Source organism: Planococcus citri, chromosome 3, assembly GCF_950023065.1.
Source record: "Planococcus citri chromosome 3, ihPlaCitr1.1, whole genome shotgun sequence".
NCBI classification, from domain to species: Eukaryota; Metazoa; Arthropoda; class Insecta; order Hemiptera; family Pseudococcidae; genus Planococcus; species Planococcus citri.
Window position 1 is genome coordinate 26612866 of NC_088679.1, and position 26950 is coordinate 26639815.

General features: G+C 35.2%; 1 protein-coding gene across 1 annotated transcript; it reads left to right on the forward strand.

Moving 5' to 3' along the window:
• Positions 1 to 241: 241 nt before the first annotated feature.
• On the forward strand, positions 242 to 26639 carry LOC135840564 (uncharacterized). The gene is made up of 8 exons (XM_065357171.1): positions 242 to 369; positions 19810 to 20033; positions 20332 to 20471; positions 24994 to 25181; positions 25307 to 25440; positions 25542 to 25697; positions 25793 to 25919; positions 26011 to 26639. Exons 2-8 carry the CDS (start codon positions 19875 to 19877, stop codon positions 26160 to 26162), a joined length of 1056 nt encoding a protein of 351 aa, XP_065213243.1. The 5' UTR covers positions 242 to 369; positions 19810 to 19874; the 3' UTR covers positions 26163 to 26639.
• The last annotated feature ends 311 nt before the right edge of the window (positions 26640 to 26950 follow it).

Below are 26950 nucleotides of genomic sequence, written 5' to 3' on the forward strand. Positions count from 1 at the left end.
GCGTACAGTATCGTTGGTTCTTATCGCGATCAAATATGGTCGAAAAAAAAAACTGAAAAGATCTGCGACGTGTGATGATAGCCTCAGCAGAGTAAATTCTGGAACATGATCATTAAACGGCGCGTTGAAAAGAGAGTTAAAAACGCGTTAACTATTTATACGATATCGTAAACCTGTATCGCGGCTTTGATTTTGAAAGGCCATGCCTCAACTGACTACGCGAGTCCAAATCCAATACCTAGTTACTTAATGGACGCACCTTGCGAACATATTCGATAATTTCTTCATCGTGTTTTTTAACGATCGCGTAGTATCTTTAAAGGTACTTGGTTTTCATTGGAAAATTGACCAAAATCTTGCCAACTATAGGTATAATATGTACAGTTAGACTCTAAACACGTAAATCGAAACAAGGCAGGTACCTCTATAGAGTATTCTCGGTGCATACATTTTATCAAGTATTTAAAAAAAAAACCGCCTCGTTGTTATTGTGACCTTTCGTAAAGAAGAAGAGTAGATTATACGTTATTGATTACGGAAACACTCTAATTTTATTGGATATATCAAATGGTAACGCACGATTTCGTTAAGACGAGTGTAGGTACCTACAACCATAAGGCAGCCGCACCACTTGGCAGAATCGTGTATATTTTTTTCCCTCCATTCTACAGTAATTCTGATTTTTCAATGTTGAGGAGGTTTTTGAATGCTCTTGCTCGTGTATATGTGCATTAAAATGTGTTTATTTTTTTCTGCCATCTTCTTCTTCTCGTATTCTGCTTTTATCCGCGCGATACGATGCGACGAGCTGTGTGTGGAAATGGATGCGGTGGTGCTCGAGACTCGCGATACGCGCCGGAGTAGGTATAAATAACGGTATGCTACAGATTGGAAATGTGTCATTAACACGTTTAGTGTATCGGTGAAATTGGAACATGTTTAACGAAATTGGTCAGTTTAACCAAGATTTAACGCTCGCGGAATGAACAATGCCTAGGTAAACGTTGCTTTTTTTGCTCGGCTCGTTGAGGTATTTTTGTCGAAATGTGTAAACGCTCAATGTACCTGCTACCTACAGAATGATCTGCAGTCAATGTATCTCATACATTCGTGGATTTATACGAGGTATATCTTACCTTTACTCGTGTTAGCTGCAATGCTGCATTGATGAACGGTGTATTTAGAGATAGATTTACTTACTTTTACATTTAAACCCATTGCCTATGCCTGGAATTACCAACCAGAGTATGATGGTTGCACTTTTTTTACGTATTTTTTCATCAGTTGTTTGCTGCTAAGATGTTGACGAGTATTGTGTACATACCTACGTGAGTCCTATCGTCGATAGCTACGTTCGTATGTTCGAGTTGATTGAGTATGCGGTGATATTAACTTTTCAAAGGGCTTGTATTAGGTCTCTTCTCACAATTATTGCAAAGATGAAAGAACCTGTAATTATAACCTAAATGTGAAGAGACAAAGAAGTGGCCATATTTGAGCGATTTTGTAAACCTGGTGATTTCTGGTGAATCTTGGTGACTGATTCACCAGAAGTCACCAGGATTCACCTGGATATAGAAAAGTCATATTTTATACCCTAGTGACTTTTTGCTGATAGATCCACCAAGAAGTGGCCATATTGGAGCGATTTTGTAAACCTGGTGACTTCCGGTGAATCTTGGTGACTGATTCACCAGAAGTCACCAGAAGTCACCAGAATTCACCAGAATTCACCAGAACATTGAATTCATACCCTGGTTACTTTTTGTTGCCAGATCCACCAAGAAGTGGCCATATTTGAGCAATTTTATAAACCCGGTGACGTCTAATGAATCCTGGTGACTGATTCACCAGAAGTCACCAGAATTCACCAGAACATTGAATTCATACCCTGGTGACTTTTTGGTGACAGATCCACCAAGAAGTGGCCATATTTAAGCGATTTTGTAAACCTGGTGACTTCCGGTGAATCTTGGTGACTGATTCACCAGAAGTCACCAGAACTCACCAGAACATTGAATTCATACCCTGGTGACTTTTTGTTGCCAGATCCACTAAGAAGTGGCCATATTTGAGCAACTTTATGAACCCGGTGACGTCTAATGAATCCTGGTGACTGATTCACCAGAAGTCACCAGAATTCACCAGAACATTGAATTCATACCCTGATGACTTTTTGATGACAGATTCACCAAGAAGTGGCCATATTTAAGCGATTTTGTAAACCTGGTGACTTCCGGTGAATCTTGGTGACTGATTCACCAGAAGTCACCAGAAGTCACCAGAACATTGCAAAGTTATATTTTATACCCTGGTGACTTTTTGGTGACAGATCCACCAAGTGGCCATATTGGAGCGATTTTGTAAACCTGGTGACTTCCGGTGAATCTTGGTGACTGATTCACCAGAAGTCACCAGAATTAACCAGAACATTGAATTCATACCCTGGTGACTTTTTGTTGCCATATCCACCAAGAAGTGGCCATATTTGAAAAATTTTATAAACCCGGTGACGTCTAATGAATCCTGGTGACTGATTCACCAGAAGTCACCAGGAGTAACCAGAACATTGAATTCATACCCTGGTGACTTTTTAGTGACCGATCCACCACGATGTGGCCATATTGAAGCGATTTTGTAAACCTGGTGACTTCTAGTGAAATTTGGTGACTGATTCACCAGAAGTCACTGAGGTTCACCAGAACATAGAAAAGACATATTTCATACCCTGGTGACTTTTTGGTGACAGATCCACCAAGATGTCGCCATATTTGAGCGATATTGTAAACCTGGTGATTTCTGGTGAATCTTGGTGACTGATTCACCAGAAGTCACCAGGATTTACCTGGATATAGAAAAGTCATATTTTATACCCTAGTGACTTTTTGCTGACAGATCCACCAAGATGTGGCCATATTGGAGCGATTTTGTAAACCTGGTGACTTCCGGTGAATCTTGGTGACTGTTTCACCAGAAGTCACCAGAATTCACCTGGATTTAGGAAAGTCATATTTTATACCCTGGTGACTTTTTGATGACAGATCCACCAAGAAGTGGCCATATTTGAGCGATTTTGTAAACCTGGTGACTTCTGGTGAGTCTTGGCGACTGATTCACCAGCAGTCACCAGGATTACAGAATCGCTCAAATATGACCATTTCTTGGTGGATCTGTCACCAAAAAGTCATCAGGGTATGAATTCAATGTTCTGGTGAATTCTGGTGACTTCTGGTGAATCAGTCATCATGATTCACCAGAAGTCACTAGCTTGGAATTAAGTAATTACGTAACAGGTGTAGATTGTAATTAATTGTCCTATGTGAATGCACCTATGTGTACATCTTTATTGTAGGTACCTCCTCCATGTGCATGTTTGGCGATGTTCAGAAAGTATTACAATGGGCAATTCTGAACCATAAAATGGCAGTTGAGTAAATGAAACATGCAAATGAAAATTGAAGTTTATTATTTCCATCAAATGTGCCCTTTTCCCAGCTACCTTACGCCAGAGTTCGTAGACATTTGAGCTTCCCTCGGAAAAGTTCATAAGATATCCGAAGAGAGATAATTTATTTTAAGCAATCTGTTACATAAGTACATAAGTAGGTATTTGTAACATTTAGCTGTTGCACAAGATTGAGGATTTTCAACCTCTAAATTTAGGATATCCAGCTGCAATTTGAGCCCAACATGCATTTTTGTTAGGAGCATTCCGGAACCCCATCCCCCCCCCCCTCAAGATAGGTCCAAGGTTTTCAAAGGCTCTTGAGGACATTCTGGTAGTTTTTTAACCAACAATTGGCCATAAAATAGACAAAAAACCCACCTGGTCAATTCTGGTGAATCTGTCACCAGAAGTCACCAAGGAGTCACCAGACGTTCAAAATAATTTTTAATGGCTCTGAGGACATTCTGGTGGTTTTTTCATCATAAATTCACCTTTGAAAAGACAAAAAACCTGCCTGGTGAATTCTGACGAATCCGTCATCAGAAGTCACCAGAACTCACCAAGAAGTCACCAGACGTTCAAAATAATTTTCAAAGGCTCTGGGGACATTCTAGTGGGGTTTTCATCATAAATTCGCCTCTAAAAAGACAAAATACCCACTCGGTGACTTCTGGTGAATCTGTTACCAGAAGTCACCAAGACTCACCAAGGAGTCACCAGGCATTCAAAATAATTTTTCAAAGGCTCTTGAGGACATTCTGGTGGTTTTTTAACCACCAATTGGCCATAAAAAAGACAAAAAACCCACCTGGTGAATTCTGGTGAATCTGTGAATTCTGGTGAATCTGTCTCCAGAAGTCACCAGGATTCACCAAGCAGTCACCACACATTAGAAAAAAATTTCGAGGGTCAGGACCCCAAAATTGTATTCAATTTCTCATTTGAAATTTTGTAATTTGAAGGCTATGCAAACTCTGAACACTGATCTCGTCTTACGCTTATGCGTATATTCAAGATCAAGAGTCACGGATACACGTTCGTGTACGGTAATTCTCGTTAGTGGTTAATCGTTTTGTCGAATGTTTCGCTTCAAATCGAACAACTTCCTGCTGTTTGATGGAAATTAATTGTCATTTTATCGCGGCGACCGCAGCTACATCGTATCGCATCGCGTTCGTGATACTACAATTTACTATCTTTATCTTTATGGTTGTGATTTGCAGCTTGTCGCGTAGCATCATCCTCAACCTGAGCGCATTTATTCACCTGGGAAAGAGAGAGGACAAGATGGGCAAAAAAAAACACAAAACAAAATAAAAAACAGACGATTATTTGTTCGCGACTGACGCGAAATACGAAACAATAGTCGGTACACGGAATACAGTATGACTTCTCGAGTTCGACTAATCTATACCTACCTACCCGTAGATGCGATTTTAATTATTCGGAAAAAATGCAAAATTAGAAAACGCTTTGTTTTGTCGCCATACAAAGAGACCAGTATACGAGTTCATAGGACGCTGTGTGAATTTTTAATGGACGTGATAGATACAGATGAATAATTAATTCTGAATAAGATGAGAGGCGTGGTACAGTCGAGAGCATTCTTTATTCTAATTCGTCATTAACGAAATTATAATAAATGTCGTCGTCCTGTACCTACCCTGTGTTTCAATCGATGATGATCGAGTCGATGAAAAGTTGAACGAAATCGTCCACCTGGGTGATTAATTCGTCTACTAGTAGGTAAAAAACTTTCACCTCGAAATATGTAAATCATACACGACGATCGATTTGCCCATATGGGTGCATTTTGGCATCGTATTTTGGTGCAAAAATCTACACTTAATGTGTTTTTCACCCGTAGAATACATATAGATAGGTAACGTGTCACGAGTCGCGACATCTTCCAAGTCACGAATCAATTAAAAGTTCCCTAATCGTGATTTAGTGGTACACTACCTGGTTGAACGTAATAAATAAACAAAAAAATCACCCAAAAGGAGAAAATAAAATTCTCCATGGTCGATATGAATTTCACTCGATGTATTGACATCGTCGCGTCAACTCGATTATTGTTTTTTTTTCTTTTGCAAAAAAATGATCCTCCTCAAGTACCATAATATTGTTACCTCGATCGTAATCCTAATTCGTGTAGTCTGCAGTGACAACGAACACGCGACTGTTGATCGACCTAAACGATTTTTCCAAAATTTAAACGCGTACTTCTCCAAAAGCACCGAAGCCTCGGTTGAAATCCCTAAAGTGAACGTGTCGCGGGTACTCAAACCAGTCTATGTGTTTGATAACGATTACTTGTGCAGTATCGGCTCGAATGAGTGTAAAAATCAGCCAGATTTTGGAAGGAAATTTGAAACATCTACTCCGATAACGTATCTAACACCTCCGTCGAAGGTATCCGAGCCGTTGCCCAAATTTGGAGATTTGCCTATTAACGATGGACTGCAGACTTTCAATGGATACTTGTACCCGAATCCGAATCACGATTATGATCGAAGGAATCAATTCAATTTCCAGAATACGAATTCTGAACCTTTTAAAGTGTCTGTGTTTGGTAAGATTATGTGGTAAATATGTACGTATTTACTTGTTGTGCGTGGTTTAGGATACTAATCTTACAAGAATAATCGATCAAAAAATTGAAAAAACGCCTTCAGGTAAAATTTTAGACCCATAATTTAATTTTTCGACGTTTGAAAATTTAAAAACCTATTCCAGATGAAAAATTCAAAATTTTATCGAACTGAGATTAAATTCAATCAAAAATATACCACCAATTCAAAGTTCAAGTGGTAAAGTTCATTGTATGTACATAAGCTGAAAACTTTATGTTAACAATTTATTTTATTTTTGACTTCTCCAATCGATTGGCAGTGATTTCAGGTAGGTACCTTATTTTAGAGCTACCAGCGTATTTTTGGATTTCTATTTCTTTTCTTTTTTTTCTTTTTTAATACCTATCACAAAAAAAAATGATAAATGTAATTCAGAACTTGCATTAGACGTCTTCATTACTCCAATTTGACAAAGTAATTTTTTGCAAATTCAAGTCTTCATACTTTTGTATAGAACCTGTTTCTTGAAAACTGGAAAAAATTTAAGCTTCCCCTGGGCAGGCTACTGCAAACAGCTTAAAACCATCACCAATCGATTTAAGAGGCTCAGAAATGGAATTCGAACCAAATTTGACCTTCTCAACCCAATTTTATCAAAATTTGATTTTTTTGGGGGGAAATGAACTGAACAGGAATTTTTTCTAAAATTGACCAAAAATTAAAAACCAAAATCTAGCATCTGAAATTCGGCCTTGGAATGTATTTTTTTTTTTTTAACCATCCCGGAGTCTCCAGCGAGTTTTCAATTTTCTCCAGAAATTTCAAATTGCTTTGGAATTACCAAAAATGAATTTAGAATTTATCATTATTATGAATACCAACCAAATCATAGGTGATGAAGTTCACATTTGTTCCTTCCAGAGCATTTTGAAATTTTCGAAGAAAATTTAGGTAAAACTTACTGAAAGCTCCAGAGTGGTCTAAAATTGGAAGTTTTCGAATTGGTGGGTTGAAATGAAGTGATTTGTCTCTTGAGCTCACTTTGTTTGGAAAAAACATTGCAAAAAAGTTGAAAATTGCCCCTACTTTCAGCTTTTGTAAATGTTTTGAGTTTTAAAAAATTGACCAAAAATCCAAAAATGAATTTTAGAAATCAAAATTTTGAAAATGGGGACCTTGGGACATGTTCTCATGTACTACGATTTAATCTGGTTTCATACAAATCGGAGTACCTGTGTCACTTCAAAAGCCCCCCCCCCCCCATCTCAAAGTTAAAAAAGGTCAACATTTCGTTTTATAAGGGAGCAACTCGGGATATCTGTCTCCAATTTGAACAGGCGGTCAAAAATCCTCAAGTCATAACCAGGCTGCAGATTTTTGTTTTGCATATTTCGGGTCAAGATCCATAAAATGACCTTAACATTATTTTTCAAGTGCACATTTTGACATAATTACTTATATTTTGTACATTTTTCAAATTTTGACCAAAATCTTCTTTTGAGAACAGTTTTTGATGCCCCAAATGAAAAAAAAATAGAAAATTTCCCAAAATTTGAGGGAAAAAATAAAATTGAACTCATAATTTTTATTTTTCAAACTTTTCCAATAAAATGGTTTACTTTTAATGATTTTTGCCCAATTTATCAAGACATGAGTTTCTCTAAATTCTGAACTTTTGGGCAATTTCGAAGTGGCTTTCGGATACTGTACGACTTTCTTCAGTGATTTTAAGATGCTTTCCATTTCAAACCAATTTTTGTCTACAAATTTTTTGAATATTCATCGCTAAATAAAAATATTTTCTACACAATATTGAGTTATGAATAAATTTCTAGCAAATTTTGGGACAGTTGTCCAATTAGCTATGTGCAACTTCTTATTCGATAGGAATTATTATTGAATGGCAATGTGATTTTGAATAGATTTCTGGACAATTGGAAAATTATTCTCCAAATAGTAATTGTTACTTCGACAATTATAAACGTAGGTAATACCTACCTATTTACAAATGTTAAAGAAATTTCTGGATTTAAAACGGTTTAATTGAAATTTTTTAGGACTGGAATTTTAAAAATTTGAATAAATTAAAAAACTAAAAACCTTGTTTACAATCCCTGTAGAAATTACATTAAAATAGAGAAAGATAAAGAAAAAAGTACCCATCAGGTACAGGTACAAGTAAAGACCACCTTACCGTACATCGACATCCTAATTTACACGAGGTAGGTGAGAATGACGAGGGCCGAGAGGGTAGAGACATTGTGAACTTTGCAGAGTATACACATCGTCGAATAAATTATTAGGTACTTTACCATCGCGAACTCGTTCGTCTTTGATCACGCTTTTAATCTAAACGAGTAAACGATCCGTTGTGTAGTTATACTCAATATGCCGTAAATAATACAAATTAACGAGCTATTCTTATCGCGATTGTAAATAATACCTACCACCGCGTCGATATTTCACTTATGATGAGATTTTTTCATAAAAATAATAAAGTCGTCTTTTAACCGAAACTTAATCGTCTCACGTATTTCATTTATATAAGACCAAATATTGTACCTACCTACGTGAGTAAGTATACCAGAGGCCTATAATGTGAAGAAAAATACGTACGCTTATACGTAGGAAACAATTTAGGTAGGTATGTAAGCATAATACGAGTAATATCAAATCTATGGAAAATTTTGTTTTCATTTTCATCATTTAAGATACGTGGGATGTAGGCACTTCTACGTACGAGTTAATATATTGATAGTGATAAACTGACGTTTATAGGTCTTTCTTTGCAATCATTCTACGCTTATGCTTGTATCGCGGATACTGAATTCGCGGAAAAAATAATTCAAGCGAAGATGCTGATGATTTTTGTATTGTAATGGTGAAATATTTTGTTGATGTTTTATGTTATGGCATTAGTTAAACCTCTGCCTATAGTTGCATAGGCGTGCCAAACCAAACGGAATTGGAGATGGAGGGGGTGTCTTACCCCCTCCTCTCCACAAAAGAAAATTTTTTGGCGAAAAATTGGGAATTCTTGGGAAAACTTGGGTGATGTTGGATAAAAAATTGGGAAATTTGGGATACCTTGGGAAGAAATTGTGTAAGCTGGGATATAATCAAAGAATTACCAAAAATCATGGGTTTTTACTCTTATTGAATAATAAATTTTCAAAAGCTTTCGCCCTCGCTTCGCTATATAACCAGATCATTTTTATATTTATTTCTCCAACTCAAGTTAAAAAATGGAAAAATTGACTTCACAGTTCACACATCAAATATAATGTTGTTTTACTAGAAATTTTCCAAAAAAAAAAAAGAAGTCTCTCTAATGTATTCCAACCAAACCTGCCAAAAAGTGCCATTTTACTAAAATATCAAAAATGTGTTATTTCTCGCCGAAAATTCGGAAACAATTTCTAATTTTTGCCAAACTTAGTTCTTTTTAAAAATATCAATTCAGATTTTTTGTAACTAAGTATGTATTAAGGCATCGTTTTTGACAATTTTGAATAAGTAATTATCCCCTTCTAAAATTTGTTCAAACCACAACTGGTCAATTAGCTGGAAAATCCTAAATGGAACATCTGGGGTGAAAAGTTGGGAAATTTCAGTCCCCCCCTCCACACAACAAATCACTTCGTCACGCGTCTGCCAAAAAAAAATTGCCTCTCTGGAGACTTGTATAAAAAGTAATAGATAATATTTTTTCTAAACGTAAGTACATATTTCGAATAATAATTCATTCAATGAACGAAATTAATTGTCAAGCTCCGAATATGACGACTGACGAGGACTTATCAGTAAGATTTTAAATCTCTCCTATTGTTTTATGAAAGATGGTAATAAAGTACCTACCTAATTAGTTTTGATGGTAATTTAATGAAATGAGATTAGGTGAGCTCTAATAGAGTACATAGGTAAGTAGTTATTTTTAAAAAAATAATGTACACGTAAAAACCCACAAATATACCTACCTATCTTGCACTTTTTATTTTTCTCTAAATATTGGTAAAATTTCAGAGTTGGCATTTCTCCTTGAGTTTTTGTAGAATTTAATTTCTTCAGCATTTTTCATGAACCTCTTAGGACCCATGGAATAGAGGTAGATTGATGGATAAAATACATACAAAAAGTATTCTTTCTGAATAATGTCTTTGAAAAGTGAGATAATTAAATCAATTCCATTCTCAATGTACCGCTGTCAAAGATACAAATAGTTTGATCAAACTCCATGGAAAAATACATTTTCAATTAATTTTTGAGAAAAAAATCGAGTAAAAGTAGAAAATTACCCAAATTCTGTTATCAGCGAACTGCACGTGAACTAGGTACGAGTACATACAGGTGGGCCAAAAGTCAGTACCCCGATTTTCACGTTTTAGTTTTTCTTTAAAAAATCAAAAACTAAGCATCCTAGAAAAAAACTAACGACATCATGTCGATTCGAAATTTAATTCTCTACCATTTTGTTATCATGAAATTTTTATTGGACGCTTCCTTTCGCCTCTAGATCAATTTTTATGAAGCTCAGTTGGCAAATTTTTCGAAAATGTTAGTTTTTTGTAAAAAAATCAAAAACTAAGCATTCTAGAAAAAAACTAACGACATTATGTCGATTGGAAATTTAATTCTCTACAATTTTCTTCCATGTAATTTTTTCGTAGGATGCTTCTTTTCACCTCCAGATCAATTTTAATGAAACTTTGCTTGCAAATTTTTCTAAAATTTAGTTTTTTGTAAAAAAAAATCAAAAACTAGCATCCTAGAAAAAACTAATGACATTCTAGCAATTGGATATTTTGAAATGAACTTTTGAAAAATTCAATGTTTTTACTTTCTTATTTCCATTTGGCAATTTGCCAAAAATTCAAAATCTTCATCTAAAATTTTTTTCAAATTGTAACAATGGTAAAAAAAAGTAACAAAGTTGTAGACAATCAAATTTCCAATCGACATAATGTCGTTAGTTTTTTTCTAGGATGCTTAGTTTTTGATTTTTTTTACAAAAAACTAAAATTTTCAAAAAATTTGCAAGCAAAGTTTCATTAAAATTGATCTGGAGGTGAAAAGAAGCATCCTACGAAAAAATTACATGGAAGAAAATTGTAGAGAATTAAATTTCCAATCGACATAATGTTGTTAGTTTTTTTCTAGGATGCTTAGTTTTCGATTTTTTTACAAAAAACTAAAATTTTTGAAAAATTTGCCAACTGAGCTTCATAAAAATTGATCTGGAGGCGAAAGGAAGCGTCCAAAAAAAAATTTCATGAAAACAAAATGGTAGAGAATTAAATTTCCAATCGACGTAGCGTCGTTAGTTTTTTTTCTAGGATGCTTAGTTTTTGATTTTTTAAAGAAAAACTAAAACTCTTTGAAATGAACTTTTGACAATTTCTTCATAAAAATCATCAAGTCACAAAAATCGATCTGGAGGCGAAAGGAAGCGTCCAAAAAAAAAAAAAATGAATGCCATCAAAGTTGTAGAGAATTAAATTTCGAATCGACATGATGTCGTTAGTTTTTTTCTAGGATGCTTAGTTTTTGATTTTTTAAAGAAAAACTAAAACGTGAAAATCGGGGTACTGACTTTTGGCCCACTCTGTATATAACATCTTCAAGTTCGTTTTTTGATTTTTGAAAATTTTAAAAATTCAAAAAATTTACTGGCAAGGGAAATTTTTGTGTTGGCATTAAGTGGGTTGGTTATTTTGAGGGTAACCGATTCAAAAAAGAATTATTTAGTAAAACTGATGAAAATTAGTCCTGAAACTACTATCACCTCCCCCCCCCCATCCAAATTCCACACATTCGAGCTATTCTGGAACCTCTGATACGATTTTCAATTTTTCCAGAAATTTTTAAATGACTCCAGCATGACAAGAAACTGTCATTCAATGTAAAAACAGAAATTCCTGCGAATTTCAAAAATTATCTTGCTAAAATGAATTTTTGATTTCTCGAGATATTTTTCTACTTTTTTCCTCACAAATATTCTGGTCAAAAAACCGCGTTAAACGGATGAGTACAAGCCACACCTCGATTTTTAGCTACCCAAGTTGATTTCAACTTCCACGCTTTCTGTGGAAATTTCAAAATTCTGGAGAAATTGAAAATCGCTATAGAGGCTCGAGAAAGGTTCCAAGTAGAGAAATTCAGATTCGAGGGTGTTAATTTTAATCTAGAAACAGCAATTCCTGCAAATTTAAACAAATTTTCTTACAAACGTCGATTTTTTTATTCTATTTTTTCCTTTTTTTTCTTGTAAGTAAGAATTTCTGGGCAAGAAAACGTACTCGGGGTGTCCGTCTCGAAATCGGCCCAAATGTGGGTAAAATTGTTGAATAGATCGAGCATAGGTCACGATTCGATTTTTCGCTGCTCGAGTCGATTTTCACACATTTTGGAGAAATTAAAAATTGTGCTGTAGGCTCCAGAATGGCTCGAAAGTACAAAATTCAGAAGAGGCGACGTGGTATTAGTTTCAGGATTTTTTTGAAAAAAGCATAAATCGCCTGAATTGGTCAAACTTGGATTTTCAAAAATTCGCCAAAAATCGAAAAAGCGACTTGGGCGACTGAAATTTCTGTTATAAGGGTTTCAGACTGTTTCTTTTTTCAAAAATCGCTGCTCGGATCAAATCGGCAGCGGATACCTTGAGATGAGATTCTCCTGTAAAGTCAATCACTTTTGTACATCTAAGGAAATTTACGTAGATACTTGAATGATTTGAATTTCTATTTCTTTCAACATTTATATTCTCAATTTATTTTTAAATTTTGAAAATCAAATCAAAATTATGAAATGAGAAATCGTTTGATTCCAGTCCAAATAAAGTCTCCACTTTGATTTTGATTTTAGTATGTACTACAAATGATTTTCCTTGACCTAACTATGTACCTAGGTATTTGAAATTTTGGATCGTGTACGTTGCATCCTACATCCTACTCGTTCTCCTTTTCCAGTTTGATGAATCCCACAAACGCGTGACTTCCTACCAAGCAGAAGTAGGTACTTGGGCGATTCTGAAAAAAACTCTCAAAATCAAATCATCTGTGATAAGTTATAGGTACGATTGAGATAAATGGGTGTCGCGGTGCCACCTCGTTTAGATTTCTTCAATTACATCGATTGCGAGGCTGATCGTCATCGTCGTCGTCTTCGCGAATCATCTTATATATCTAATCCGATAATCAACGGTGTGCGGTGTACGATAAATGGAAAATCACATAATCTAACGAGGCGTTATATACTAATTATATAGCTGCAATCACACGTAATTCATCATTTTTAGCAAACTTGTTAAAATTACGCGCGATGAAAGATGGTATTGCGTTTCGCGATGAGTGTTTTTTTTTCTCTTTTTTGAACCAATTTATGAAATTATTTCACACGGTAACCTACATTTTTACATTATCGCGCGTATATATATAGGCAGGTATACAATAAACAGCATGCGGCGCGCTGTGATGCTATTAAATTGTAATATGGAGTACGTTAATATCGAATCGAGAACTGCGCCAATGCTAACCTTTTTATAAACAAATATCGACGCGGAACCAGTTTACGCTCAGAGCAAAAACACGTTCGTGTACGTCCATCGACATGAGTCATTATTTTGATTTTTTTCCTCCTCGTCCTCGATGTGCTTTGCTTTTCTTTGCGTTGCGTATTCATTGGCACTTTTCAAACATCAATTAGACTGAAGAGCGTGTAAAATGTCGGCGAATAAGTCACCCTCTTTTGTGCGTAGGTAAATATCTAAGTACATATCTCTAGGAATATGACCGATGTACTCGTATGACTTGTAAATCTATGTATGTAGTTAGGCCTAGCTGGTTATTTTTTAAGACAGACGTGATTTTTGATGAAGTACTACGTGTCGTCGCTCACTTTGGAAATTAGGGACTCCTTCAAATCTCCTTAAAACAATATTGTCATCATTGATTTCCAAAGCTAAATTTCAAAATGCAAACGGAAATAACAGCCCAAGTTGAGAGAAATTTGCTATAAAATTTTATTACCTCAAAATTTTTCCAAACTCCTCCTCAAATATGAAATTTGTTGTATTCGGGGAGCCCGCATAAGGATCACTTGCACCCCCTGCCGATCCCCCGGGACAACTTTTTTCTTAAAGGGGGAGTCCTAAGCAACATTTCTAGGCCTTGTCCTCAAAAACAAAAGTGGCCCTACTTACAAAATGGCGGCCATTTTGATTGACAGGTCAGCCGAAATTGCAGATTTTGCGTTCCAACATAGGACTGGCATAAAATTTATTAAACCGTACAAAGGTAAATCGAAAGAGCAGGCAAAAATTCACCACCTGCCACAATTTCAAGTGCTAAAGTGCCTTTTTCGATTTTTGGTGAATTTTCAAAAATCAAATTTTGGCCAAAATGTGAGAAAAAATTAAAATTTTACCAAATTGACCTAAAAAGCTGAAATTTGGGATATACCCTATTTTCGACTTGCCAAATCGATTGGAATCCGTTTCAAATCGTTTTGAGCAGTTCTGGAGCCTCCAGCGGATTTTTGAAACTCGAAATTCCCACAAAATTTCATCAAATGGAGTTGGAAAGCCGAAATTAATTCTGCAAACTAATTTTAATACGCTATAAAGTCAACTGCAGGTGAATTTCAAGTCGTTTTGGAGCCTCCAGCAATTTTTAAAAATTATTGGAGCCTCCAGTAAATTTTTGAAACTTGAAATTTCCCCAAAATTTCCTCAAAATGGAGATGGAAAGCTGAAATAACCTATGCACGTATGCACTCCAATTTTAACACCCTCTGAAGACGACTTCAGGTGGGTTCAAGTAATTTATTGAGCCTCCAGTGACTTTTTGAAAGGTTTCATGGCATTTATAGCAGAATTGAAACTTCCAAAAAGTAGCTGAAACCTTCAACACCAATTGAAACCACCATGATGCAGTCGACTTCATATTATTATTGTACTGAAATTAGTTTGCAGAGTAAGTTTCGGCTTTCTAACCCCATTTGATGAAATTTTGGGGAAATTTCAAGTTTCAAAAATCTACTAGAGGCTCCAATAATTTTCAAAAAATTGCTGAAGGCTTCAAAACGACTTGAAATTTACCTGCAGTTGACTTCATAGCGTATTGAAATTAGTTTGCAGAACTAATTTCGGCTTTCCGGTTCCATTTGATGAAATTTTGTGGGAATTTCGAGTTTCAAAAATCTACTGGAGGCAAAACGACTTGAAATTCACCTGCGGTCGATTTCATGGAGTATTGAAATTAGTATGCAGAATTAATTTCGGCTTTCCAACTCCATTTGATAAAATTTTGTGAGAATTTCGAATTTCAAAAATTTACTGGAGGCTCCAGTAATTTTTAAAAAATTGCTGGAGGCACCAAAATGACTTAAAATTTACCTGCGATCGACTTCATAGAGTATTGAAATTAGTTTGCAGAATTAATTTCGGCTTTCCCACTCCAATTATGATGAAATTTTGTGGAAATTTCGAGTTTCAAAAATCCGCTGGAGGCTCCAGAACTGCTCAAAATGGTTTGAAACAGATTCCAATCGATTTGGCAAGTCGAAAATAGGGTATATCCCAAATTTCAGCTTTTTAGGTCAATTTGGTAAAATTTTAATTTTTTCTCACATTTTGGCCAAAATTTGATTTTTGAAAATTCACCAAAAATCGAAAAAGGCACTTTAGCACTTGAAATTTTGGCAGGTGATGAATTTTTGCCTGCTCTTTCGATTTACCTTTGTACGGTTTAATAAATTTTATGCTAGTCCTATGTTGGAACGCAAAATCTGCGATTTCGGCTGACCTGTCAATCAAAATGGCCGTCATTTTGTAAGTAGAGCCATGTTTGTTTTTGAGGGCAAGACCTAGAAATGTTCCTTAGGACTCCCCCTTTAAGAAAAAAGTTGTCCCGGAGGATCGGCAGGGATCCCATTTTTTGTAAAAAAAATATATACCTATATATATCCCTACTCCTGCTTGTGTACACCAATAAACAATTTTCTATCTTCGAAAATTTGAAAAAAAAAAATTGAAAAATAATTTCCGAGAGCTCGAAATCTTTTTGTTTGCTATAGAGGGTATTCCCAAGTAAGATAGGGGAAATGACCCTGTTTCCACATTTGGAAAATTATAATGGATTATTGTTGGGTGCCTCCAAAAAAATTTAGAGTGGAATTTCCCCCCACCCCCAGCAACAGACCCCCCCTCCCTTGAATAGTATAGCCAAAAAAAACGCGAGGGGAAGCCTGGGCCTTTCAACGTAATTTTTTTCAACATTTTTTATCATAGTTGTGGGGGTAAAATTGACTAAAGAAAACTTTGATCCACCACAGCTCCTGATTGAAGGGTTGAACACAAAAACTGTTTTCACCAAAATGTGTCTTTTTACAAGTAGTACTTTCCTCCTACCAATCCATAAAATTGAAATTGTGTCTGCGAAAGGCTCATATTTGCAAAAAACTCTGCAAAATACATGTTTTTCACCTTTTTTTTTGAAAAATTATGCGAAATATGCGAAAAATGTTTAGAACAAAAAATGTTTAAGGTCAAATTTTACCCTAAAAAACATGTTCAAATGGTTGTCCCAAGGTATGGGGTGAAAAATCGCTACTGCAAACTTTCCAAAAATTCCTAATCTCGCCAAAATTATCAAAAAAGTCATGTTTTTGTCAAAGGCTGATGAACTGGCAAAACAAGCAACAGAAATGTTGATCATCAAAGAAATAATTCTGTATTACGATCTCCAAAACCACGGGAAGAATGCAATCTTGCAACATTGGAAATTTGAATGGGATCAAACAAACAACCATCTAGCATCATTTAAAAAAGACACAAAACGCCTTAAAACTGTTTGTATACAAGAATCCAAAGAAATCAAAATCATCAATGTAGCGATTAGAAGAGTGTTTAGCAGACATACTAGAGTGACACACGAGCACATCCTAAAGAAGACACCAAGACCTCAGACATGTCCCTTTTGTGGTGATAATGGATTTGACGTCAAACATATCATTCTACACTATTCCAACTTCGACAGTGAAAGAAGGAAATATAAAACAAATATTGTTTCTCTTAAAAATCTTTCAAATCTGGCACATTATCTTTTAGACACAAAATTGTATAAATTATTATGTAACTCACGAAATAACCTAAAAAGGTTGAAGTGAGGATAATTTTAAATAAAATCAAATGAAAAATAAAAATTGTAGACAAGTTATTTTTTTGTCAAAATTATAAAAACTCCTAACTCTTGTAAAAATTGCCAAAAAAACTCCTACTTTTTGCCAAAATGTTCTAGAAAATCCTGCAGCCAAAGTTGGCAAAAATTCTTTACTTTTGCCAAAATTATCCCAAAAAGTTTTTTTTGCCAAATCATCATCAACAATTTTTTTTTGTAGTTATAAAAAGTTAGTCAATTTTTTTATGTTTTGTAATTTCCATTGAAAAATATTAATTGCACATATAGTCCGGCATATGACAATAGGAGTAATTACACCCCCCCCCCGCCGATCCTCCGGGACAACTTTTTTTTCAAAGGGGACATCCTAAGGAACATTTTAAAGCAAACTTGCCAAAAAAAAAGTTGGCCTTACTTACAAAATGGCGGCCATTTTGATTGACAGGTCAGCCAAAATCGCAGATTTTGCGTTTTAACATAGGACTTGCACGAACTTTTTCAAACTTTACAAAGGTAGATCGAAAGATCATGCAAAAATTTATCACCTGTCAAAATTTCAAGTGCTAAAGTGGGTTTTTCGATTTTTGGTGAATTTTTGAAAATCGAATTTAGGCCAAAAATGAGGGAAAAAATCAAAATTTTACTAAATTGACCAAGAAAGCAGAAATTTAGGATATACCCTATTTTCAACATGCCAAATCGATTGGAAACAGTTTCAACCCGTTTTGAGCAGTTCTGGAGCCTTCAGCAGATTTTTGAATCTTTAAATTTTCACAAAATTTCATCAAATGGAGATGGAAAGCTGAAATTTACTCTACACTCCAATTTTAACACCCTCTGAAGACGACTTCAGGTGGGTATTAGTCATTTTAGGGCCTCCAGCGACTTTTTTTGAAAATTAGTGGAGGCTCCAGCAGATTTTTGAATCTTTAAATTTTCACAAAATTTCATCAAATGGAGATAAAAAGCTGAAATTTACTCTACACTCCAATTTTAACACCCTCTGAAGACGACTTTAGATGGGTATTAGTCATTTTAGGGTCTCCAGCGACTTTTTTTGAAAATTACTGGAGGCTCCAACAGATTTTTGAATCTTTAAATTTTCACAAAATTTCATCAAATGGAGTTGGCTAGCTGAAATTTACTTCGCAGACTACATGGTGGTTTCAAAATATGGTTTTGAAAGCTTCCAGCTACTTTTATAGGAAATTTCAATTTTCCAAAAAAACGTCATTCAACCTTTCAAAAAGTTGCTGGAGGCTCCAAAACGACTTGAAATTCACCAGCAGTCAACTTCGTAGCGTATTGAAATTAGTTTGCAGAATGAATTTTGACTATCCATCTTAGTTTGATGAAATTTTGGGGATATTTCAAGTTTCAAAAATCATTGGAGGCTCTGAAATGACTTGAAATTCACCAGAAGTCGTTTTCAGAGGGTGTTAAAATTGGAGTGTAGAGTAAATTTCAGCATTCCATCTCCATTTGATGAAATTTTGTGAAAATTTAAAGTTTCAAAAATCTGCTGGAGGCTTCAGGGATTTTCAAAAAGTCGCTGGAGGATTCAAAACGACTTGAAATTCACCTGCACTACTTCGTAGCGTATTGAAATTAGTTTTTAGAATAAATTTTAGCTTTACAACTCCAATTTGATGGAATTTTGTGGGAATTTCGAAATTCAAAAATCTGCTGAAGGCTCCAGAACTGCTCAAAAAGGGTTGAAACTGTTTCCAATCGATTTGGCATGTTGAAAATAGGGTATATCCTAAATTTCAGCTTTCTTGGTCAATTTGGTAAAATTTTGATTTTTTTCCTCATTTTTGGCCTAAATTCGATTTTCAAAAATTCACCAAAAATCGAAAAACCCACTTTAGCACTTGAAATTTTGACAGGTGATAAATTTTTGCATGAGCTTTCGATCTACCTTTGTAAAGTTTGAAAAGTTCGTGCAAGTCCTATGTTAAAACGCAAAATCTGTGATTTTGACTGACCTGTCAATCAAAATGGCCGCCATTTTGTAAGTAAGGCCAACTTTTTTTTGGCAAGTTTGCTTTAAAATGTTCCTTAGGATGTCCCCTTTAAGAAAAAAGTTGTCCCGGAGGATCGGCGGGTGGTGCAATTACTCCTATTGTTATATGCCGGACTAATACGAGTATACGAGTGAGTACGAGTAATACATTAATACTCGACTATTTTTGGAATCACTTTTTTTCATTCACTTCCATCTGATTTTGAACCAATCTATGATCTAGAATTCTAGAATAATGAATTTTAGATGACTTTCTAATACAATTTTGGAATTTTTTTTCAAGGTTTTTGAATTTTGGTAAGATTTGTTGAATACGTGTGTATGGTACTTTTTGGATTTGAAAAATATTTTGTTAAAAGTTTTGAAAATTGAAATTTTTATTTTCTACAATTACCTACTAATTTTTTTGGGGGTACCCAGCAATAATCCATCATAATTTTCCAAATCTGGGAACAGGACCATTTCGCGTATCTTACCTGAGAATACCCTTTTAGCTCAATTGCCTTGTAAAGATTTGCTTATATACGACCCCAACCACTTCAAATCATTATTATTATTACTTATACAAAGAAACTTATTCGTCAGATGTGCTGTGCATCAAGTCATCCAGAAATGGTAAATTTACGATCGGAGTGACCACATCGAAGAGTATGCCAACATCGCCTGTTATAGAAAATACATACCGGACTGAGAACCCACCTCAATGCTCAGTGGCCACGATAAATTCGACGGCTTTTCAAATAAACATACACGAACCAGATCTTATCCATTGCGGAGTTTATTATTGTAACTCGGATACGGAGAATAATGTGAGTATAATTGCCTCGCTGCCGTCGCGTCGCCGGTATAACAACATGCTAACAATATGATTAAGATTATTGTCATCTTAAAATATGTACCTAGTCTACTTCTAATGAGAGATCTTCTCACATGGAAGAGTAAATGTCATTCATGAAAGTAAGACTGGAAAGCTCTAGATAGAATCAGTCGATAACACGTGAACAAAACCACAAACGTTTGTTTGCTAGTTACCAACAACTTTTCCATCTGTAGTGCGAGTTGGATGGAAATTTGAATGATCGACTTGTGGCATTTTTACAATTACAGCTGATGTGTATGAATCTGCGATTCCCTTTGATACCGGGTATTAAGACCAGCGATGATGTAAGCGTGAGAATCCAATGCCATCCGCAACAACAACTGTTATCTCATGTCAAACAATTGCAATTAAAGCCATCACACCTCAAGTAATTATTTTATTATAGGTAGTGTTATTTTTTTTAATCACCCAATGGTACGAGCGTGAAAAAAAAAGGTGCAACGAGTGCGTTGTTAAATCATAGCTAAATTATTTGAAAAATGAAGACTGTGCTCGTGAGTATCCGGATCTGGTGCAATCCAAGTGCATCAGCTGGTACCGTTTGTTTAGTCTCACTATACATATATCGTCGCGAATTCAATATCATGGTTATGCATGAGCTAGTGGATGGCATATCCAGAGCAAGCCTATGTACGAGTACCTTGCTACCTTCGTACGTAGATTTGATTTATGATATTGTTAATGTGGGTATTTGGTGCACTGGGGCTGAATAACGTAAGTTAGATTTCTTCGTTTTTTTTTTTTCATATTCTTTTTCTCTTTAACGCTCTGACTGAAATAAATGTATTTATTCGAATCGAAGGAATGACTGGCGAGTAGATTCACAGGCGCTCATTTTTTTTAAACGAGGAAATGACCCGAAGAAGTGTAAATGTAGGTGGGCATTTGGTTCAGTGCATAGGTTTGAAATGTTTTTCAGAAATTAAAAATCGTGATGAGAAAAATTGCAGTTTGCTCGTACCTATTTATAATTGGATTGAAATTCGATTTCAATTATGCTCTGGGCAACTTTTATTGTAGGTATTTTGAAGTCACGTATTCGGAATTTGGATTCCTATAATGTAGATAATTTCGGAAATTATTTTTCATTTTCGAATCTGACGAAACATCTAGGATTTCATTTTTTTTAAAATATACGAGTATATGTATTTTGGTTTAAATCCATATTTGAATTTATTACTTTTTTTAGAATTCAAAAATTCAAAAATTTGCTGAAAGCTTCAGAATAACCTAAAAAAAGACCACCATCAATTTTGGAAGGCAGAAATATGGTTTGAGTTTTCAGAGAATGACGCATTTTTCATAAGTATTTTCTTCTCTCAAAAACAAATAAATCACTGGAAAGAATTTTTAATTGGAACCAGCTGGGACATGGATTTTAAAAATTTGTGTCTAAATCGATCAACGTATACCATAAAGACACTCAAAGTACTTGAATTAACAGCCATTGAATTTCATCTTTGTCCTTTTGTGGCAACTTCCAAAAATTGTAAATGTCAGAATTCCACTGAAAACTACAGAATAATTCAAAATCACCATAAAGACGTTACACCCAAAACCTGGTGACTACAGAAGGGCTCTTAACTATACCACGAATCAATTCGAAAGGTTAAAAATAGGATATAACCCGAATTTCATCTTCTCGTCTCAATTACGAGGTGTTTCCTTTTCTTTCTTTTTTTTTTTTTTTTTTTTCGTGGAAAGTGGACCTTTGATTTTTTTCAACTCGCCAGAAATTTAAAAATGGTATTCAACACCATTCGTTTTTTTGTTTTTGTTTTTTTAAAAATCCAAACCAATCGTTTTTTAATGAAATCTCTCTTAAAAATATCATAAAATATGTCCTCAGAATAGTAAAGCAATTGACTGCGTTTTTCGACTTCGAGTTTATTATGTTTTCATTCTTCTTTATCAATGATTCTTGATTGGAATATTTAAATATTATAGGTACCTAGTTCTTTGACGAAGGCACCTACTTTTTAATTTTTTTAAAGTTGAATTGCTCGTTAATTTTTTTTGAAGTTTTGAATTTTTAGCTTTCAATTACTTTTTTTTCCAAAAATTAATATTTTGAGGTTTTTTGGCTTTTGTTCACAAATGCCCATTAACACCTATGCCAAAATTTCAAATTTTTGGGATTACTGTGATGCAAAATATTTCTTCAGTTTCAGAAATGATGTCTTTGGATATTTTGGCATAATTAATGCAAAATGCTTGAGAAGAAAATTCAAAAAAAAAACGAATTTACTTGAAAATAAGCCATTTGCAAAATTTTTAACCGCTCAGTATAACCCTAAAAGTTGTCTTGGATTTTGATGTGGAAATAGCCTGAATCGATGCGGAACTTCAAATACTATTTTTTGAAACTATGTCATTTTTCGAAAAAACAGGTTGAGTTTCAGAACGAAAACATCACAATTTATTCGAAAATTCGCACTCTTTAGGGTCCCTTAGGAGCAGCTCCGGAGCTTTAAAAAAAATGTCTGAATAGGTACCTAACTTTCAACTCAAAATGATGGTCTTCACTGAATTTGGTCAAAACTTCCCGACTTTTTTTTAGTGGTAATTTTATTTGGTGAAATTCTGCAATTTTCAAAATTCTGCTAGAGGCTCTAGAGCTGCTAAACATGGTTCAAAGTACATATGTAGCTTATTCCAATTAATTCGGGAGTTGAAAATAAAATGTTTGCTTTTTTGGACAATTTAATAAAATTTTGCTGTTCACCATTCTTGGCTCAAAAATGTTGATAAATTCACCGTCGTCGTCGTAGTCGCGCTCCTTTACAGGAGATAGCGTATATGTCCATCTATATTAGCCGGTATCTAGCGTATCTAATTGTTTCTTTCAGGGTCTTGCAGGGGGAGTTGGCTGGTGAGTTTGTTGTTAACAGTTCCGATCGTTTCCTCCCTCTCGTCGATCTTCCTTGGATTTTCCCCTGTACCGCTAGCATGAAAATACCGTTTTCTCGTATTTTATGAGCTAAATACTTTAGCTTTCTGTTTTTGATGTCTTCAACTACGACTTTCCGCTCCTCTCCTATTCTTGCTAGTACTTCCTTGTTGGTAACGAAGTCCTTCCATGAGATCCGTAGTAGCCTTCGATAGCACCACATCTCAAAAGCGGATACTTTCTTCTCGCATTCTGCACTCATGGTCCATGTTTCGCAGGAATACTTCAGAACGGTCCATACGTAGCATCGCATAATTCTCTTCCTCAGATCAATACTCATCGTTCGATTTCCCAGCACATTGGCAAGGTTGTTGAAAGCAGTCTTTGCCATTCCAATCCGTGATTTGATTTCTTTATGATCTCTACCATCGTTGTTTATCAGTGCTCCAAGGTACCTGAATTGCTTTACATTTTCAATTTCTTGTGATCCGATGTTGATTTTGACCTCTTTATCATCTCCTTTTGTAAATCTCATCACCTTGGTCTTGCCTGCATTTATTTTCATTCCATATTTTAATCCAGCACTGTTGATTTGGTTGATCATTTTCTGCATCTGCGCCTCTGTCTCAGCAAGGATCACTTTGTCGTCTGCATAACTTATTTCATTTATTCTCTTGCCGTTGATCTTGAATCCCATTCGTTCGATTCGCGCTTCTCTCATTATTTCTTCTGCATACACGTTGAACAACCTGGGTGAGAGGGGGCATCCTTGCCTCACACCTCTCTTTATTCCACATCCGTTCTCTGAGTACTCAGTTCCAATCTTGATGTTAGCGCTTTGCTCCCAGTACAGGTTCTTGATTATTTGCAGGTCTTTGTTATCGATATTGTATTTTTCCAGGATCTCCAACATCTTCTCATGGTTGACACGATCAAATGCTTTTTCATAATCGACGAAGCAAGCAATGATTTCCCTATTTGCATTCAGTGCTCTTTGAATGATCACTTTCAGCAGGGCAATTGCATCTCTCGTCCCTTTTTTTGCTACAAAGCCATATTGTGTTTCACTTAGATTTTCATCTATTCTCTTTTCAATTCTGGCATTTATGATGGAGAGTAGTAGCTTCAGTGCGTGGCTCATCAGTGCAATGGTTCTATATTCAGAGCATTTTTGCGAGTTGTTCTTTTTTGGTATTGGTACAAAATTTACTGCTTTGAAGTCCTTAGGCAGAGTGCCTTCATCGTATATTTTGTTTATTATCTTCAGCAGCTCCTTTTCATACTCTGGTGTTAAATGTTTGATCAAGTCTGCTGGTATGAGATCTTCTCCCACTGCTTTGTGGTTTCTAGCTCGCTTCACAGCATTCCTCAGCTCCCACATTTCAATTTGTGGTGCCTCTTCTGTGGATGAAACTGCAAATTGAGCCGGACGTGTATCATCTCCATACAGTTCTTGTATGTAGCTGATCCAGACCTCTTCCCCCAGGACAGATGAGAAGGCGAAGACAACACCAGGGGTATTCTGCGCGTCCACGCAGCGAAAGATTTGTCTCGTGATAAATTTTTGCACACTTTTTCGATTAAATTTAGTTTTGTCCGATTTGAAATTTTTTCATCAGACGGTACCCTCCTTATTATTATCCGAGAATTAGAAGTTACCAAAGTGTTGAAAAGAAACTCAATTACTCGTAATATAGAGTTCTGCAAAAAACCAGTTAGGTTATTCTTCCTTCTGGTAGGTAAAACATATCACATATACGTTGTTAGAAGGAGCAACCTGTGTCAGATGGAAAAAAGTTTTTTCGTTAAATGATAATCTGCAACCTCTTCAACACATAAGAATAAAAAGTTGCCTTGTTTGAGATCATAATACCTTATACTTACTTGAATAATTTTGATGTATGTAATGTAGGTACTTATTCGTACTGAGTACGTAGAATGTTACAAAATGAGTTATTTATTCGAATAATTAATGAATCATTTATTTTTTTTATCCAAGTTTAAATATAGGCAGATCATTGCCACCGATATCGACTGTATCGAGTAACAATGCAGCTCAAGAATTACACACAGATGTAAATCTATATGCACTTACCAGCGTAGGATACACTTATTTGATTCGGAATAACGACGTGGTTACGTTAGGAGAGGAATTGCAACTCAGAGGAGTAGTCAGACAAGGAGATGGTATGTCACATAATCATCTTTAACTCTATTAGATAGGTACCTACCTATTTTACAATACGTGATACAAATGTGTGTAGAGCAGTCAAATTGTATTATAACTGTATACCTACATATTGTTTATATAGGGTGGCAATACTCTAGATTTGGAAAAATCACTATACAAAGGGTTCTTGCTCCTTCTTCAGGATACGTTTACGGTGAAAATAACGATGCTGTGGTTGTAGTTGCTGATGATGGTTGCGTTAATTCAGCTATGAAGGTAATTAATCAACTTTTCATTTTGTTCTTCTTCTGTCATAATCAGGAGGTAGATAAAGCAACCCAATTTGAGTTAACCTATAGAAGTTATCTGTTTGACAGGTCATATGTCCAAATTCTCCATTCAACGATCCTGCAAATCCGCTGGTATCGATGGTGAACATGAAGATGTTCATATTTAATAATATGAAAGATGGAGATGAATTGACCATGTCAATTACCATGTTCGGATGCGTTCATTATGAAGATTGTTTTATTGTGAGATATTTTCATGTAAACCTAATTAGGTATACCTACCTAATCTAAACTGGGGGTAGTGTGACATTGATTATGATGGTTTATTTCTTATGTAGGAAAATTCGTGTCAGAATTGGTCGAAAGAGAATCGAGTCAAGAGGTCGAGTCATCGAGAAACCAATAACACGATCGATTCGACTTCGGAAATTACAATTAAAATAAGAACGACACCGAGTCAAAAACGTAAGTGTATCGGAAATATTTTCCCTGATGTACTCAGCTTATCATATACCTATCTAGTATTTACTGAAAAGTTTGCATTTTCTTTTTCTAGGAATAATGGAATGCAACGAATACGAATGTAAAGAGATTACAAACGAAGGAAATAAATCTTTGAGATTTTACGTTGTGTTGGGAGGTTGTCTCACTGGAGTAATACTTGGCGCAGTGTATCATTATTACTCGATTAGATCGATAGTGAGATGAATTCGTTTATACCTACCAATAATTTCAGGGAACTTCATAGCTCATGCTAGTCATGCTGAGACTTACTTATTGGACCTCAGAAAATTATCGACGGAATAAACTTTCAGCTGCTTGCATTCATTTTATGGTTTCGATGAGGATTTCAAAAAAACATAAATAAATAAAAATAATTACGTTTACATGAGTATTTAAAATTTGTAATTTAGAACCGAGAACTACCTATTGAAAAAAATGATAGATAGGTAGGTATCTATTTGATGTTTCATGACTTCGCTCGACCTTTGATTTTCACATTCGGTGAACCAAACATGTGTACTTAAGCGTAACCTTAGTTTAGATTGCTGCATTATTCGTTAAATAGTACACTCGGTACTTACGTCCTAAACCTACGTACATAATTATGTGTGTACTTAAGCTACATTCAAGTTACTGTTCTGATTGTTTTTAACACTGTTTAATAGAAATATTACAATATAGATGATAATAATGCTCTGTGAGTAGCAAAATTTAATCATCTTACAATAGAAATATATTTTTGTTATTTCTTGTTGTTTTTTTTTGTCACGATCATGCATGCAGCAAACTGGAGAGTAGCCAGATGATTGGACCCTGGACCCAGTCAACTTACATCACTTGGTACAAAAAAGAGTCACCAGAGAACTGTGCGAATTATTGCACCATATTATTACCTAAGGAAGAGGCACCAAAGAACAAATCCTCAACATCAGAATATGTATTCATTGAGAAAGCTTGCGAGTACCTACAATGTTCCTGCAGTGTTATGCTTT